A 17138-nucleotide genomic window follows, 5' to 3' on the forward strand; every position below is an offset into this window, starting at 1 on the left:
ATGGCTTCTCTATACTTTTCCTCTCATAATCACGCACATCAACATCAAATGTACAAACCAGGTGACCAGAATACCGCGAGTCAACATCGATATATCCAGGATCACGTCCAACACGTACTATACGTGCAGAGGCAGAAACAGCGATAATTATTAACAGGTTCAGCAACTGTTTGCGCTGGTTTTTGAGCCAGTAGATAGCAGGTAAGCAGAAGATGCCGGCAAAAGGCGTGGTCTGTGTGAATTATCTTGTATGTGTTGCTGCTACAACAATATTGATCGAAAGCACAATATTCTGGGCTAGGATACGCTATTGGTCCAGTACTTGCTGCAATAGTAGATACAGTAGCAGCTAGCTTGGTTAAACGAAGCCGGAAGTGAGAAATGTGAGAAAACAATGATCGCTTTCTCGCCATATCGAGGGAATGCGGGCAGTGCACTCGCATGGCTGGTATTAAGGGACTGCCATCAGTGTGATGCGGGTGTGCAGTACTGCTGGCTCGTATGGTTGCTGCTTGCTGTCAAAATTTAGGCAGCAATACTCTAGATTTATTGATAGTGCCAGTGATCTACGAGGGACAATCTGTTCCAGCACCTTTTTGCCCGTCCGTATATCACGTTTAAACGATACCGCCGACAGACTGCGAGAGATGGAGAACCCTGTGTATCCCTCACCCTTCCTTAAAATTCTGGATACCGTTACTGTCGGACTTATGGCTTATCTCCTACTGAAATTTCTGGAATGGGGATTCCGCACTTTCGTTTGGCCTTTATGTGAATTCTTCATTGCTCATTGCAAACATCCCGTCCTGTTCCGACGGACATTTCGGTAATACAGTGTGATGCATGCTTTTTGGATAGACTGTCTTTAATCTAATTTGTCGTAGGGTGTGGATCAGGACGTCGTGCTACGGTGTGGCATTGATCTGTACGGCTGTTGCAACCACTACGAAATTTGCAATGTGGCTTTTGTGTGGTACACTACGCACTCTTTCCTCCTGGACGGAAATAAAGTAAGGACAGGTTTTGTCTGATTTTGATTATATCTTAGCATTCAAAATACATGGGACAGTCAGGGAGTCCGCTATGAATTTCGCCTCGTTCATCTACCTTAACGGCTTGGGAAGCAGTAACGCCCAATTTTGAAAGAATTTTCTGCATATTTCGGGATGTTTGCTCAAATTACGTAGTCGAGGCCAATTCCAACCTGTCAAGAGGTATTCTGCTAACCTTCAGGAAGGCGAAAGCCGCTATGGCTTTAGAATACAGAACTTCACAAACTTTGAGGTCTTAAGCCATCTACTACAAACGTTTCGTAGTCTATGTATTTTAAAAATTGTAATATGTAAAGAACTACGAATTAAATATGAAGTATTCTCTTAGTTTGCCGGCTCTCAGGTGAGGTCTTGACTGACATCTGCGTCCACAGGAAAACTTATAACATTAGGTACGAGAGGTACCTTGAATTGACAATTCAGGAGTTATCATTACCATCGGTCGGTAGCCATGTACATGGACACGCTAACAACCTCCAAGGTGCGAAAGTATTTGTGCAAAATGTGAATAACTGCCGTTGAGCGCGACTATGCGCTATTTTGATGTTATTCATTTTTAGATCAGCTTTTATAAGTACATATTTCTTGACGTATTTATGTAATTTAATTTAATGGTTCAAATATATGTAAAATTTGCTGCTGAGATTAATTACAATTTTATTGCATTTAAGCATCGCTGTAGACGTTAGTCATCTAGCCATGTTGCACAAGCACCGTTGAAGCACGGGCACGGCTATCGATTTATGGTACTAAACGCTTGTTCGGTCTCTCAGTAATATTATTGAAGGTACACGTTTCCCGTACAGTTGCTAATTTGATATCCTAATCAAGTGTTGCAATAGGTGGTCATCGTACATACGTGACATCTCGCAAAAATACTTACTGTCGATTTTATTCTGTGCTCAAGCTATTTGTGTTAGGAAACTCTGCAAAGAACTGGCAGGAATCTTGAAGGATCCGCGCGAAGTGCAAAACCGGATTATGGAATGGCTGGCTGTGGAAAACAGCACAGTACTTCTTAACGAGGTATTTCTACTAACATAAATCACGGCAGGCTGTAAAAGGTGGCAGTGGCGCCTGCAACGGGCAGTTGCTACCCGGCACTGGAAGTTTGCTGGCAGGTAAAACCTACCAGGATAAAAGCTTTTAGACTTTCTTTAGAAGAAAGTTTTGAAGGTTTTTACTTGTGAATGCGTAGTTCGTATACACTCGTTTATTGTTGTCAGATCGCTCTTTATTTGCTCGTTGTTGGTTACTGTTTCTTATTTTCAGGACTTCTTCTCTGGCCCACTGTCGGTTTTAATCAACTGCTTAAAGCTTAATAGCAAGGAACAGGATATTCTCATCTCCGCTGGATTCGATCCAGCCGAGCGGCTGCTCTCTGTACGGGAACGGGATTGGGAACAGCCGCCCCTGTTTGGAATCAGGGCTGCTAACCGATATCTGATTCGGGAAATGGTAGAAGTGGAACGTAAAAGACGGGGCATACTAACCGATGTATAATATTGTCCCCACTGAAGTCCCACAAGAAACGAGCCGATGAGTGATCACTACATACGTCAGAGGTCTTTTATCACATATATACTACGGAGATCATTTAATAAATACTGTACTATTTGCTGCATTAAGATTCACAAGATACTGTATCTACAATTACGTATGTTAGTTCACTAACATCATAGTTAGTCAACAATTATCCAGTCATTTTATATTCCGTTTTTGGGCTACAGTCTACACTGCTTACAAGTTAAAGAAACCAAGATCATCAACACAGATCGGTGTTTGTTGGTGATCGTCGCTGATCGGCACTATCGCGTACGACGCGTAGTGAAGCAACGCCTTAGCTTAGTACTCGTAGCTACTAGGTAAACCCGAATGCGATTTTTTCATAAGCAATACTGAATGATGGAATGATGATCTAGAAATTAGAAGCAGCACCTCACTGGCAAATAAATAATCATCTTTTAAATTACGTTTGAGGGCATCCGCCACATTAATCATTCTTGCATCCAAAAATATTATGATGATTAACAGCTAGCTTAAAATTAAAGGCACTTAAGCTGTTATTGTACGTACGGCCTATACAAATAGTACATGGTATTCGTATCGCGAGAATAGATAAGATAAATACACACAAAGTGCGCTTTGTCTTGTTCAGTGCTGCTTCTCATACCTTCCTGCTCTTTACAATCACAATCTGACATTTTTCTTATCGCCGCTGATCAAACACCGATGTAGGCTAAGCGGGCATACAGGTATGGCAATCTCGTAAATGACTATGGTTAACACAGATACGTGCTATAAAACTGCATTTATTAGTGGAATATGAATCACACTACAAACATGCATGATACCGGTTCTGCAAGGCACTGCAAGCACACAACAATTCAACGACGCGGTACTCGTACACGCTCGCAACTGCAAGTCTCAGTTCAATCACAATCCACACGCTTCTACTGTAAAAAATCACATTTTGAAATTTTCTGATGATTTTTCTGTCTCATCAATAATCAAATACGGTCGTCCAATTCTAAAACTGTCGAAACTAATAAAAACTGACTTTACCTGGATTGCAGTGTAATAATGGATCCAGTTTTATGCGTGGAATTCGGTGCATTCTTCATTAAAGCCGCGGTTATATCCAGCAGTGGATTCCACAGAATCACAGACAGCAGCGGATCGGTTGACATCCCAGCGTTTATTCATTATGAGAATAAGAGCGAAGCGAGCCAACCTCCAAATATTTGGGTAACGTTTGGAACGGATGCGTTGAACAAGTACATGGACAATCCAAAAGGTGGATTAATGTTCCCCAAGATATTTTTAGGAAAATATGTTCAGGAATGCCAAACCATCAAATCCGAATTGCATCTTGCCGGATGGAAATTCACCACAGGAACCAGCGATGTGCTGCGTGTTGTACGCGATATGTTAACGGAAATTAAATACCTGACGGAAATACAGACACGAAGGAAGATCACAACATTGTACTTGATGTTGTCATCGCAGCCAAATTTGATCGTGGATAAAATGTTTGTCCGTGCGGCGGAGATGGCGCATTTTCTCAACGTTCGAGTTATTCCATTAGCGGCGACTTTGCCTCTGCTTATCGAGAAAGTTTTTGACCTGAAGACTGATCTCGTCATCGTGCATTTAGAAGCCACTGCGATCGAAGTTTCGGCTGTGCGTTTCGATGGAAAGCATCCTGTTATCGTGTCCAAAAACATTATACCTATCGGAGTTGTGGCTTTCTTAAGGGTTGTGTTGAAGTGGTGTTTGGAAAAATTGGGAAATCACCAAAACGAACAGAGTCTTATTGAACGCATACGATGGCACTGCGTACAAATCGTGAAAACGTTTTTATACACGGAAGAAACAAGCTATCTTCTTCATATTGGCAAGCAGTTTATAAGAAGCTGCTCTTTGAACAAAAGTGCTAAGGATTTCAGCTTGCGAATTGAGCGACAGGGAATCCGTGATCTGTGGCGCAAAGCGTATGCTAAACATTTCGAGTACCTTAGTGATATACTTTTGGAATACAGTATGACCACCAAAAAAGTCATATTTAATCCGGGGGCCCTTGCACAGCTTCTGCCTAATCTGAAGGTATCCAAAGCATTTGAGACAGTCCACCACTGTGAATGGTACTTCGAGAAACTGTGCCAATGCGTTGGCTCACCAGAAATTGGTTCGCCTAGCAAGTCTTTTGGGGAGGACGAAGTGGAATACATCGTTCCCGTTGCAGTCGACGAAGCTGACGACCTCACACCAAATTGGACTTTCGCGGTCATTACGGAATCAGATTTATTCGAATCAGCGAAGATTCCAAGCGGAAGAAGTGTTATCACATTTGAACACATATGCTCGGTATACTTACTACTACGCACATACAATACGAACTTACCGTACATAGCTACATAACCTTGTGAAAAAGTTTGCTTGTTTTGATTAAATAGGTACAACTAGAGATTCCAAACCGAACCGGACATATTTCCCGTCTGCAATTTTTGACGCCGAATTTTATCTGCGCACAAAATACAACGGAAAGCGGAGTGTGCACTGCCTGCGACGTTTACGCTGTGAGTGAGTCTCTGCAACTAGAGAAAGTATGGTCCATTTCTGTCACGGAAAGTGACGGTGTTCTACTTTGTCTGCCGAATCTTCCCGAGAATTTGTACCTTCTCGCCAGTAAGAAACTCTTTTTCGTTGACTGACCATATTCTTTTCAATGAACCAGTGGTTAACTGCACAGAGAGCGATGGATTTTGCATCAAAAGTACGGACGGCACGCAAATGACTTGTATTGTCCGCAGAGGTCAATTTGCTACATGGTTCCAGTGGATTGCCGGTGGCTATTTAGCGTACGCACGAGAGGACGAAATAACACTCCTTAACATCACCCAAGACTGCGATGCATCGGTGTTGCAGCTGCAGTATCCTCGTTCTCAAAGGTCACTTCTGTGGCTATATGTAACAGCTGATAGGAAGAGCGACAATGATGTGAGATTTGTAATGTGTCTAACTTTCTTCGGTTCCTTAATCGGTAGCTATAACTGTGCAAATTCTGCAGGTTGCTATGATGTTTCGGGATCTTCTGAAAAAAACTGAGCTGGTAACCGATGTAGAGGATATTTTATTGTCTACTCTGGTGAACAACACAGTTGAGTCTGATCTGGTAACGATCAACAAGACAGTTGCAGCCAACGAATACATAATCACCCGATATTCGTGGATGACGGCAGATGATGTCCAGGATCGGACGGTGTGGGTTGATGTGTTTACGTTAGAAGACGAGGACGAACCCCTTGCTTTACATGTAGGCATGCAAGAAATCCTTGTTGTTTCTGTTTTTGTGAATAATTTTTTAACGTGCGTCGTGTTGCACTCGTTTTAGAGCCTTTCCATGTACGAGCTCCTTGTTGTGATAACGCGCCGCTCAGTCTTTCTCTTTACTGCATCTAACGGCAGACTTCTTCACACATCAAGAGTCAGTAACAGCGTCTTGGAGCGATACCAAAAGAGCGGAATTTCCGGCAACGGAGCCCATCAAACATTGTTAATTGCGGATACCAGTGCACAGGTTCTGATTTCTGCTTTAACAATTTATCAGCGAACCGCAGTAATTAGTAGCTGGTTCACTTAACCGATCCGTCTTTGGACGATAGCTGTTATTTCTTAGCTGGCCAATGGTCACACATCACGAGGCCTAAAGGTCAACCTGTTCTTTACCCTTCACAGATTTACGCTTTGCGCATCGCTGTCGACGAGCTTTCTCAATGCGCACTGGAAATGGACGAATCTTATTACACACTGAAAATCAGCATGGCTTTCCGGTTACCCATCTCTTTCAGCCTGCTCCTGCAAGCGCTACCCGAGGTGGCGGATGCGCAAGATTTCAACCTCCTGTCCACAGCCATGGACATCGTTCCAGAGTCCAGTATGGATGTCATTCAAGCGCTGCTACAATACTACCCCAAAATTGTGGACTGGGAACGAGTTCTCCAACCGCCACTGATGCGGCACGTTGATTGTGCTGCGCTATTGGATACGCTGGCTGAATTTAAATGCGCTGCCGGTAATTAAATTTCGATAAAAACAACTGCAACAGGTTTTGAAAACATTAAAAAATTCGTTACTAAATATTTATAGGTGTTAAAATCGTGATTTCGTTTCTTTGCGCCAGCGACATTCATGCGAAGTCTCTGGATGAGATGCTGCAGAGGTGCTTAACGGTTTGTTACCAACCTTATAAAAAAACACTATTACCGAATTTCTAAGGAAAATCAATTTGTAGTTGGCTGGTTCATTTAACCTGGCTGAAATTATGTATAAAATCGTCCAGAAAATGTGCACGATCAACCCTAAACTCATTGATCTCCGATTTCTGGATAATTTGCCAGCTGATCATGCGTTGTTTGTGGAGTGCCAATCTCGAGAGGTCCTGTATGGCAGCCTGGTTCAAGCTTTGCTAGAGCACAACGAAGACGATCATCTTATTTCCGTGATAAATGTAAGGTCACGCTTAGCCTGGATATTGTTGTTCGCAAAAAGCAAATTTACGGATTTTTAGCAAAGTGACTATGTCGTCATCCTCCTTCGTGCGCTGCTTGGCGCAGCGGTGGACCGTGAATTAGAACTGCTGCGACAAATCACGCCGCGGACGAATGAGAAGCTGAATATGTACATTGCGGAATTACTGCTTAGCACGGAAAGGTATGTACCCGATCAAAGTGTCAAACATTTCTTCAACATTTTGATTTTGGCTACATATTTTTGTCAGATGGGCAATGTTGATCGAGTGGCTGCACAAAATTCAAGTGAACCAAACAATCGATCCCGACTTCCATACGCCAGTGGCTGTTAGCCTCGTGAATTCTGAAAATGGACGATTCTACTTCGCACAATTCTCGAAGTAATCCTTCCGTATTTCAAAACTGTATGCGTTTTTCTTGCATAATTGTAAGGAATGCCTATTGCAGGCATTTTCCTGATTTCTCCTTGGAAGAAGTGATCGGCGCAGTGATCTGCCAAACAGTGCCAGTGCCAAGTGACCTTTGGCGTGCCATAATTCAAAACTGCCTTGACCGAAACCTTTTGGAAAAGGTCGTCAGCGTAATAAACCGGTTTCCAGCGGCAGCTACCAGCTTTGCCGAGCAACTACTGCAAAAGTTGCCGGAGTATTCCGAAGGTGACCCGAGGTCTTTATTAGGCGCATGCGCAACGCACCGGAATTGATATTTGGGATTAATTTTTGTGTAGAAAGCATTCCGTGGCCGATTATCGTGGAATACTTTGACGCGTTTCCCCACGGACCCCTCCGCAAACGTGCCCTAATGTATTTGGAAAGAAAAGCGCCGGATGCCTTAGCTTTCGCCCACAGCAAACGTGGATCGTATGCTGATTTTCAAAGGCTCTGTAAGCTTACTGCATATTTAGATAAAACTCCTATTAATAGGTTTTCAGAATTAAGATGAATTTTCCTGCAGGGAGACAATCGGATCGTGATACAGGAAAAGGCATCTGCAATATTTGCTTCGACGCCGCCTGCGATTGCGCCTTTATTCCCTGTGGACATGTCACGTGTTTACAGTGCGCACAATCTCTGAATGTTTGTCCGCAGTGCCGACAGCCAATAACGTCCAAGCATAAAATTTTTTTACCATAAACTGCAAATCTATTGCGACCCATACCGTCAATTTTGTACTACGATATTTGATAATTTGTTCCTGAATACGTAAACATGATCTGAAGAACATCAAGAACATCACTAGTAATAAATTAGGCTGCAAAGTACTTACTAACTAAGTTAATTTCCGCTTGCTATATAAAATGGTCGTGGGCGGATCGCACTTTTAACATCACGGGTTGGGGAGAGCATAAGCTGTACAAAATTGAGAAATTCAAAGAAAAACATAGTTTAGCTCCACCATATGTATATTGTTCGGCGGTTGTTTAGTAACCGGACTGCAACGTTGTCTCGACTCCTTCGACTCGTTCACCGGTGTCGCCTCTTCACCCGGCATCCGGGTACTTTCATTACCACTGCGACCCCCACTCTGATCCGGCAGTTGTGGAGCACCCGCACTTGGCGGCGCCAATTGGAACCACGGACGAACCCCCGTCGGACCGGTGCGGTGTGGCGCCGGTGCCACCAGTGCCGTTGAGGTCGTCGCCCTGCCGGTGAACGCTCCCGGCGGGCCAGCATCTTCGGCCAGGAAATGGCTGTATCCGAACCTTTGCGAACCAGCGCCGGTGACGCTATCGGGTGTGAGTCGCTGTTGATCCAGTTTATTTGACTCGGATATCGTGTTACACTACTCCGCATACTGGCCGCTCGCTGACTGGTTGAGTTGCTCTGCTTTACCAAATCCACCGGAACCGTTGGCAAACGGCGTACTGGGTTCTTGGGGCGGGCCGCCGGCATCGGCAACCGCGGCGGAACCGGAGTCAGACCACGGGCGCGACCCAAATGTGGTAACTGGGTCAAGTTTCTCATTTGAAGGTTTTTTGTGAGCGATGCTTTAACAAATATTGCAAAGTCACACCGATCTTACCCCGAAGGATAGGTCTACAAAAAAAAAACCTTTTCGGATGAATGCGTAACTCGTATGCGCTCGTTTCCCGCTGTCAGGTCGTCCCCTATTTGGGCATTATTGTTTACTGTTGTTTATCTTTTTGTGACTTCTTCTCTAGGCCACTATCGGTGTTAGTCAAGCTCCTTAAAGTGAACAGCTCATATCCGAGGGATTCAATCCAGCTGAGCGACTTATTCTGATACGGGAAAGTTCCTGGGAACGATCATCCCTTGTGGGTCTTAGGACCGTTGAGTGATACCGGCTTCGGGAAATGGCCTAAATGGAGCGCAAAAGAAGGGCCCAGTAATTGCCCAGTACCCCATAATGTTCCAGCCGAAACTCACAAGATACGAGTCAATGAGCGCTCTACTCAACTAGCAGGCGAGTCTTTCGGATTGCGCGACAAATCCACTGCGTATCCTCGATCGCATCTGCGGTTACGAGGAATGACTTGGAGATATTACGGATATGTGCAAAGATTCCTAACAACATACTCCAGGGATCTCTTACCACATGATTATTTTTGCATCAAGATTTACAAGATCTTTACAGCTACGAGTTCTAATTCATTACAGAGTAACATGATATGTATGTATGATGATTCCTCCCGGGATACTCTTCTCTCATTTTTTAAATTATCTGCATTCCCCCTGTTTTTATTTCGGTGTAATTATAATATTGTTTTGCAACGTTTAATCAACAATTAGTAGGCCAGTATATTTTCCGTTGGTTATCTTGTCTACACTGGTTAAAAAACAATGCGACGCAGTACACAGAACAGTGTTGGTGGTCCGCACTATCATTCCTGGCGTTATGTCCCGAATAACTATCCATACTTTAAATAGTTTAAAGTCAATCAATTAAAATTGACAGCTAGTTTAAAATCAAGCACATAAACTTTTACTGTATCTGTACGTACGGTTTTCCCTTGGATATACCGGTAGCTGTACAATTGTACGCCTGTACATCAATCATACTAGCATCGCTAGAATGGATAAGATAAAATGCACACAAAGAGCGCTTTGTGCGCTGCACTGCCACAACCTTCCTGCTCTTTATAATCACAATCTGACATTTTTCTTATCGGTACTGTTTAAAAACAGATGTGGGCTAGGCAGGCACTGTACAAGGGCGACAATCTCAGAAATTATTGCAACGTGTTAATAAAACTGGACTACTAATGCGATATGAAATATGAATCACACTACAAGCCTGCGTAATATCAGTTCTGCAAAGCACAGGATCAACGACTCGGTTACACTGATTGCATGCCCGTAACGAATTTAGTCCTCTCATTATTACTACTTGTGACTGCAGAGAACCAAATTTTTTCCCTGCCTGATCAATAATCAAATTCAGCCGCTTAATTTTCATGTTGAAACTGGCTGAACTAATAAGAAGTTGGTATCATTAATTGCGATGTAATAATGGATCCAGTTTTATGCGTGGAATTCGGTGCATTCTTCATTAAAGCTGCGGTTATTTCCAGCAGCGGACCGCGCAGAATCACGGACAGCAGCGGATCCGCCGACATCCCAGCGTTTATTCATTATGATAACAAGAGCGTAGCGAACCAACCTCCCAATATCTGGGTGACATTCGGCACGGATGCGCTGAACAAGTACATCGACAATCCCAAAGGATGTTTAATGTTTCCCAAGATATTTTTAGGAAAGTATGTTCAAGAGTGCGACACCATCAAATCCGGATTGCACCTGGCTGGATGGAAATTCACCACAGGAACCAGCGATGTGGTGCGTGTCGTACGCGATATGTTAACGGAAATTAAACACTTAGCGAACGCACAAACGCGGATGAAGATCACCACATTGTATGTGGCGCTGTCGTCGTATCCGAATCCGAGCGTGGATAAAGTGTTTGTCAGTGCGGCGAAGATGGGACACTTTCGTAGCGTTCGGGTTATTCCGTTAGCACCAACGTTGCCGCCGATTATGCAGAAAATTATTGATCTGAAGACTGATCTCGTCATCGTGCATCTAGATTCCACATCAATCGAAATTTCGGTTATGCGATTTAATGGAAAACATTCTACTATTGTGTATAAGAACGTAGTGCCAATCGGGATTGTGGATTTCTTAAAGGTTGTATTAAAATGGTGTTTGGAGAAACTGGGAAATCTGCAAAATCAGCAGTGCCTTATCGAACGTGTACGATGGCATTGCGTACAAATCGTGATGAAGTTTTTATATACGGAAGAAACAAGTTATCGGATGCATATTAATAAGCAGACTACAAGAAACTACTCCTCAAATAAGAGTGCGAAAGACTTCAATTTGCAAATTGAGCGGCACGAAATCCGGTATCACTGGCGCAAAGCGTACGTTAAGCAGTTGGAGTATCTTAACGCTATCCTCCTGGATTATAGCATAACCACCAAAAAGGTCATGTTTTCTCCGAGATCCCTTGCACAGTTCCTGATCAATCGGAAGGTCTCCAGAGCGTTTGATTCAGCCCACCACTGCGAAGAAGAGTATTTCGAGAGATTGTGCCAGTGTGTTGACCAACCAGAAATCGGTTTGTCTACACAGCCTTTTGGGGCTGAAGAAGTGGATTACATCGTTCCCGTTGCAATTGACGAATCTTACAATACCACTCCGAACTGGAGTTTCTCGGTTAAGACAGAGTCAGATTTAGTGGAATCAGCGAAGATTCCAATGGGAAAAAGTATTACCACATTCGAACCCATATGCTCGGTATTATTCTTGCTACACATACCTATACTTCAGTATACCTATATACACATACGGATACCTATGTCATAACTATTATTCACAAGAAAATGTTAGAAAGGTTATTTTTTGTTTTGATTAGTTCCAACAGGTTAGTCCCCACCAAGCCGGACATATTTCCAGTTTGCAGTTTTTGACACCGAATTTTATCTGCGTAAGCGGGCTGTGCATTATTTGCGACGTTTACGCTGTGAACAAGTCTCTGGAAGCGAGGAAAGTGTGGACCGAACATTTTTCGGAAAGCGACGGTGTTGAACAGTGTTTGCCGAATCTTCCCACGAATATGCTTCTTATCGCCGGTGAGTAATTGTTTTCCCATGACCGACACCTTAGTAATGTTTTTTGTACGTAGATAGTAATGGGATTCGCATCGGTGGTAAGTTCAGCGATCTGCCGAATGGTATTGTCCGGAAAGGTCAGTTTGCGAAGTGGTTCCAATGGATTTCCGACGATTGTTTAGCATACGCACTCGACAGCCACATAATCTTCCTGGACATCAAAGAAGACTGTGATGTACTGATGCCGTATCCGATTTCTCAAAGGTCTCCAGTGTGGCAGTACGCCACAGCTTGCAAGAAAAACGCCAGCAACGTAAGCTTTCCACTATGCCTTAAGCTTGCTTTCTTTCTTTCATTCCGTTTTCCGTAACCTTTCTATCATGTCTTATTAAGCTTTAAGATATTCTACGCGATTTTTTCAGGTCAGTGGAATGATTCGTGACGTGCTGGAAAAAATTAAGTTGTTAGCCGATGCACCGATTGCAGAAGACATTTTGTTATCTGCGCTAGTTGACAACACGGTGGAATCTGATCTAATAACCATCAACAAGACAGGTGTAGCCAGCGAATATTATATAATTACCCGGTATGCCTTGTTGGCGGCCGGTGATGTTCAGGATCGGACGGTGTGGGTGGAAGTGATTACGTTAGAAGGCGAGGATGAGCCCCTTGCATTACATGTAGGCAGGAAAGAAAACCAATTTAACCGCATTAGGAATAATGTTCCAACATGTATGGTTGTAGAGTCTTTCCTTGTGCGGTTTACTCATTGTGCTAACGCGTCGCTCGGTCTTACTTTTTACCGCATCAAACGGCAGACTTCTTCACACATCCCGAGTCAGTAACGGCGTCTTGGAGCGATACCTTAACAGCGGAATCTCCGACCGGGGAGGCAACGGAGTTCATCAAACGTTGTTAATTGCGGATACCAATAAACAGGTTCTGATTTCGGCTTTGAACGCTTTATCAGCGAAAAACAATAATTAACGACTGGTTCCCATAACCGATCGGTCTTACAAGAAATTTGGCATGTTTTCTCTTGCCAGCAACGCATCCAGAGATCCTTTGAGCATTTCTTTTGAACCTATCACAGATTTACGCTTTGCGCATCGCGGCTGCAGACCTTTGTCAATCGGCACTGGAAATAGACGATTCGTATACCGCACTGAAAACCAGCGTGGCCTTCCAGCTGACCATTACCTCCAGCTTGCTCCTACAGGCGCTGCCGGATGTGGTGGATGCCCAGGATTTTCACTTGCTGTCGACAGCCATGGATATTGTCCCAAAGTCCTGTATGGAAGTTCTGCAAGTGCTGCTGCAATACTACCACAAAATTGTCGATTGGGAAAGAGTGCTTCAACCGTCGCTGATGCGGCACGTTGATTGTGAAGCGTTACTGGATATGTTAGCTAAATTCAAATGCGCTTCTGGTATTTTCCGATAAATACGTATTACAGTATGATAGTTTCTAAACGCAAAATGAAATAGTTGTTGAATTTATGATAGGTGTGCAGATCGTGATCTCCTTATTTTGCGCCAGCGACATTCGGGTGATTTCTGTGGATAAGATGCTGCAGAGATGCTTTACGGTTAGCCCAACATCGTTATCAAAAGGACAATTAATACGGCCGCAATTTCAAAAACAACAATCCTGACATCTTCTTTTAGCTGGCAAACTCCTTTAACCTGATGGATCTTATGCATAAAATCCTCCAGAAAATGTGCACAATAAACCCGAAACTCATTGAGCTCCAATTCCTGGATAATTTACCAGCTGATCATGCGTTGTTTGTGGAATGCCAGTCTCGAGATCTCCTGTATGAGAGCCTTGTTCAAGCTCTTCTAAAGCAGAATGCAGATGATCATCTTATTTCCCTAATAAATGTAAGGTCATGGCTATAAGCCATGTTCATATTAATCACGTAGCCTGAAGTTGCGGATTTGTAGCAAAGTGACCATATCGTCCTCCTTCTACGTGCTCTGATTGGCGCAACTGTGGACCGTGAATTTCAACTGCTGCAACAAATCATACCGCGGACTAATGAAGATCTGAATGTGCACATTGCAGAATTGCTGCTCAGCATGGAAAGGTACCAATGAAAAATCCGTTTAATATAAAACGTTTTAAAAATTAAAAGAGTTGTTTTGTGGCAGATGGCCAACGTTATTCGAGTGGCTGCAAAAAGTCCAAGCTATCCAGGAAATGGATCCCGACTTTTCCACGCGTGTAACTGTCAGTCTCGTTAATTCCGAAAATGGACGATGTTATTTTGCACAATTCTCAAAGTAAATACTAATTTTCAAACATGGATACTTCCCGCATCGCAAATAAGATTAAGTAACCTTTGCAGGCATCTTTCTGATGTCTTCTTGGAAGACGTGATCAGCACGGTGGTCTCTCAATCGGTTCCGGTACCAAGTGACTTTTGGCGTGCCATTATTCACAACTGCATTGAAAGGAACCTTTTAGTAAACGCCATCAGAGTAATAGCTCGGTTTCCATCGAGCTCGATCAGTTTTGGCGAACACCTGCTGCAAACGCTGCCTGAATATGCGGAAGGTGACAAGCAGTTTTTATTAGGTGATGAAATACCTCGATCAACTGCGAATTCATTTTTGTGTAGACATTGTTGCGTGGCCAATTATCGTGGAGTACTTTTATGCGTTCCCCGACGGACCTCTACGCGAACGAGCTCTAACTTATCTGGAAAGAAAAGCGCCGGATGCCTTCGCTTTCGCCCATAGCCAACGTAGGTCGTATGCCGAATTTCAGAGACTTTGTTAGTAGCCGTTAATCTGACTGCGTACAGCCCGTTCCCGAATCAAGAGATAATATTTTCTCTAGGGAGACAATCGGATCGTGATACAGGCAATGGCACCTGCAATATATGCTGCGATGCGGCATGGGATTGCGTCTTTATTCCCTGTGGACATGTCACGTGTTTCCAGTGCGCACAATCTCTAGATGTTTGTCCGCAGTGTCGGGAGCCAATATCGTTTAAGCAGAAAATTTTTTTACCATAAACGCGAAATCTATTGCGACCCATACCGTCAAATCTGTTCTACGATGTTTGATAATGTGTTCATAAATACACATGATCTGAAGAACATCAAGAAGATCTCTACTCAGCAGTTAATTAGGCGGCAAAAGTAATCAAGCAAGCGAGCGAAGCGAGCTTGCGTTATTATAGATGAGATTTGAGTTTCCTGTGACACGGAGACCTCGAACCCGGGTTCCTGGGTTCGCCACTAAGTTTTTGGTGCTAACCTACACAACTCGACACGCTGAGTCGAATGACATTGAGGAACCCAAGAACCCGGGTTCGAGGTCGCTGGGTCCCCGAGGTCGCCACCGGGATTTTGCACTTTTCTGGTACAGTTTAATGTGGCGAGTCTAACCGAAGTACCCGGGTTCGAGGTCTCGGGTTCTCCGAGGTCGCCACCGGGATTTTGCGCTTTTCTGGCCAAGTTTAATGTGGCGAGTCTAACCGAAGTACCCAGGTTCGAGGTCTCCGGTTCTCCGAGGTAGCCACCGGGATTTTGCGCTTTTCTGGCCAAATTTAATGTGGCGAGTCTAACCGAAGTACCCAGGTTCGAGGTCTCCGGTTTCCCGAGGTCGCCATCGGGATTTTGCACCTTTCTGGTGCAGTTCAATGTGTTGAGTCTAATCAACGTATCCGGGTTGGTTTGTAAAAGAGTTTTGATGTACGAAAAGGATAATCAACGACTTCAATATGCTTCTTTTACAGAAATCGTATGTAGCTTATGCAGTGCTTATAATAATTTTAAAAAGTTTTAGAATAATTTTATCTGTTTTGTATAAACACATTTGAATTATTCAAGCAATGCTTAACAAATATTTTAAAAGATTCAACGAGTATTTCTAAAAATGGCTAATTGTGTTTTTCTAATTAATTTTAACTACAACCAAAATCTTAAAAAATTTGAAAATAAATAAGATATTTTAAAATTTTCTTTATTACTCGTGATTATCTTGAAATATTACTCAAAGTATTTTTTGGATATTCTTAGAATTTCTTTAAATAAATTTCTGAATCTAACTAAAAGGTTTTCAAATATCGCGGAATATTTTCAAAAACAAATTAGGAAAACAAATTAAACATTTCTAAGTGTTCTTGATTTTTCAAATTATTTCAGAATACTTTGATAAGTATTTTTAAACACATTTCTGCATTTCAAAGAATTTTAAGAATATTTCCAAATTCGTACATTTCTAAAAATATTTCCAAATATATTTAAAAAATGTCAGTGAAAATAATTTAAATATTTCTAAATGTTGCTAAATTTATTTAAATTGCATTTAAAATTTCTTAATATATTCGCAAAGATTTCCAAAATTTTTGAATGTATTTCTAAAAGTTACTAAAAAAATTTCTGAAAATATTCTAGAAATATTTCAAAAATATTTCTACACATTTTCAAATATTGCTAAATTCTTATAAATTTTTTAGATATATTTATCAACGTTTTTAAATAGTTTTAATTACATTTACAAATATTTATAAATTTTCTTAGTATTTCTTAATATATTTCTAAATACCTTTATTTGGAAATATTTCTTGATTTATTTCTGAATATTCTTAAATATTTTTAAACGTTTTAACATAACTTTTTAAGTATTTTCGAAAATTTTTTTTGAAACTGCTTAATTCTTTTGATTGTTCCTAAATATTTCCAAATATATTATTCAAGATTCCAAATATTTCTATTTATAATTCTAAAATGTTTCTAGAAATAATTCTAAATTTTTCTAAAAATACTACCAACAAATTCCACATGTTTCTAAACTTTGCTAAATTCTTTTGAATATTTCTGAATATTTGTAAGTATTTCTGAATGTATCCTAGATATTTTAAATATGTATTTCTGAAATTTCTCAATTTATTTCTGAATATGTCCGAATATCTTTAAGGAAACCGTTTTAAAGCAACCCCTAAAACTCTTATTTATTATAGGCACCCT

General features: G+C 42.0%; 3 protein-coding genes across 4 annotated transcripts; all 3 read left to right on the top strand.

The window, feature by feature from the left end:
* Positions 1-461: 461 nt before the first annotated feature.
* On the top strand, positions 462-2638 carry LOC129583111 (uncharacterized). The gene is made up of 4 exons (XM_055474826.1): positions 462-826; positions 885-1010; positions 1973-2078; positions 2325-2638. The coding sequence occupies exons 1-4, from the start codon at positions 474-476 to the stop codon at positions 2553-2555; spliced, it is 816 nt and encodes a 271-aa protein (XP_055330801.1). The 5' UTR covers positions 462-473; the 3' UTR covers positions 2556-2638.
* Positions 2639-3395: 757 nt separating this feature from the next.
* Positions 3396-9808, top strand: LOC129582994 (uncharacterized). 2 transcript variants are annotated; one of them, XR_008689698.1, is made up of 15 exons: positions 3396-4919; positions 5009-5240; positions 5305-5552; positions 5623-5868; positions 5947-6132; positions 6291-6627; positions 6702-6784; positions 6847-7062; positions 7123-7265; positions 7333-7464; positions 7532-7740; positions 7812-7967; positions 8039-8141; positions 8509-9026; positions 9246-9808. XR_008689698.1 is itself a non-coding variant. In XM_055474640.1 (14 exons), the coding sequence occupies exons 1-14, from the start codon at positions 3636-3638 to the stop codon at positions 8714-8716; spliced, it is 3783 nt and encodes a 1260-aa protein (XP_055330615.1). In that variant the 5' UTR covers positions 3396-3635; the 3' UTR covers positions 8717-9808. The 2 variants fall into 2 exon arrangements, 1 of the variants encoding a protein (XP_055330615.1); XM_055474640.1 differs by having other exon boundaries at positions 8509-9808.
* Positions 9809-10364: 556 nt separating this feature from the next.
* On the top strand, positions 10365-15240 carry LOC129583030 (uncharacterized). The gene is made up of 13 exons (XM_055474720.1): positions 10365-11841; positions 11960-12176; positions 12230-12468; positions 12578-12835; positions 12900-13094; positions 13249-13585; positions 13662-13744; positions 13824-14039; positions 14103-14245; positions 14310-14441; positions 14507-14715; positions 14780-14905; positions 15001-15240. Exons 1-13 carry the CDS (start codon positions 10555-10557, stop codon positions 15177-15179), a joined length of 3621 nt encoding a protein of 1206 aa, XP_055330695.1. The 5' UTR covers positions 10365-10554; the 3' UTR covers positions 15180-15240.
* The last annotated feature ends 1898 nt before the right edge of the window (positions 15241-17138 follow it).

Source organism: Paramacrobiotus metropolitanus, unplaced genomic scaffold (assembly GCF_019649055.1).
Source record: "Paramacrobiotus metropolitanus isolate TYO unplaced genomic scaffold, Prichtersi_v1.0 Parri_scaffold0000009, whole genome shotgun sequence".
NCBI lineage: Eukaryota > Metazoa > Tardigrada > Eutardigrada > Parachela > Macrobiotidae > Paramacrobiotus > Paramacrobiotus metropolitanus.

Excerpts from the sequence above, each read along its gene's own strand:
- LOC129583111 (XM_055474826.1), top strand. The coding sequence starts at position 474 with ATGCGGGTGTGCAGTACTGCTGGCTCGTATGGTTGCTGCTTGCTGTCA. Across the intron at positions 827-884 it reads CTGTTCCGACGGACATTTCG|GGTGTGGATCAGGACGTCGT; the intron begins GTAATACAGTGT and ends AATTTGTCGTAG. Across the intron at positions 1,011-1,972 it reads TCCTCCTGGACGGAAATAAA|GAAACTCTGCAAAGAACTGG; the intron begins GTAAGGACAGGT and ends TATTTGTGTTAG.
- LOC129583030 (XM_055474720.1), top strand. The coding sequence starts at position 10,555 with ATGGATCCAGTTTTATGCGTGGAATTCGGTGCATTCTTCATTAAAGCT. Across the intron at positions 12,177-12,229 it reads GAATATGCTTCTTATCGCCG|ATAGTAATGGGATTCGCATC; the intron begins GTGAGTAATTGT and ends TTTTGTACGTAG. Across the intron at positions 12,836-12,899 it reads ATGAGCCCCTTGCATTACAT|AGTCTTTCCTTGTGCGGTTT; the intron begins GTAGGCAGGAAA and ends GTATGGTTGTAG.
- LOC129582994 (XM_055474640.1), top strand. The coding sequence starts at position 3,636 with ATGGATCCAGTTTTATGCGTGGAATTCGGTGCATTCTTCATTAAAGCC. Across the intron at positions 6,133-6,290 it reads TTGCGGATACCAGTGCACAG|ATTTACGCTTTGCGCATCGC; the intron begins GTTCTGATTTCT and ends TACCCTTCACAG. Across the intron at positions 7,063-7,122 it reads ATCTTATTTCCGTGATAAAT|CAAAGTGACTATGTCGTCAT; the intron begins GTAAGGTCACGC and ends ACGGATTTTTAG.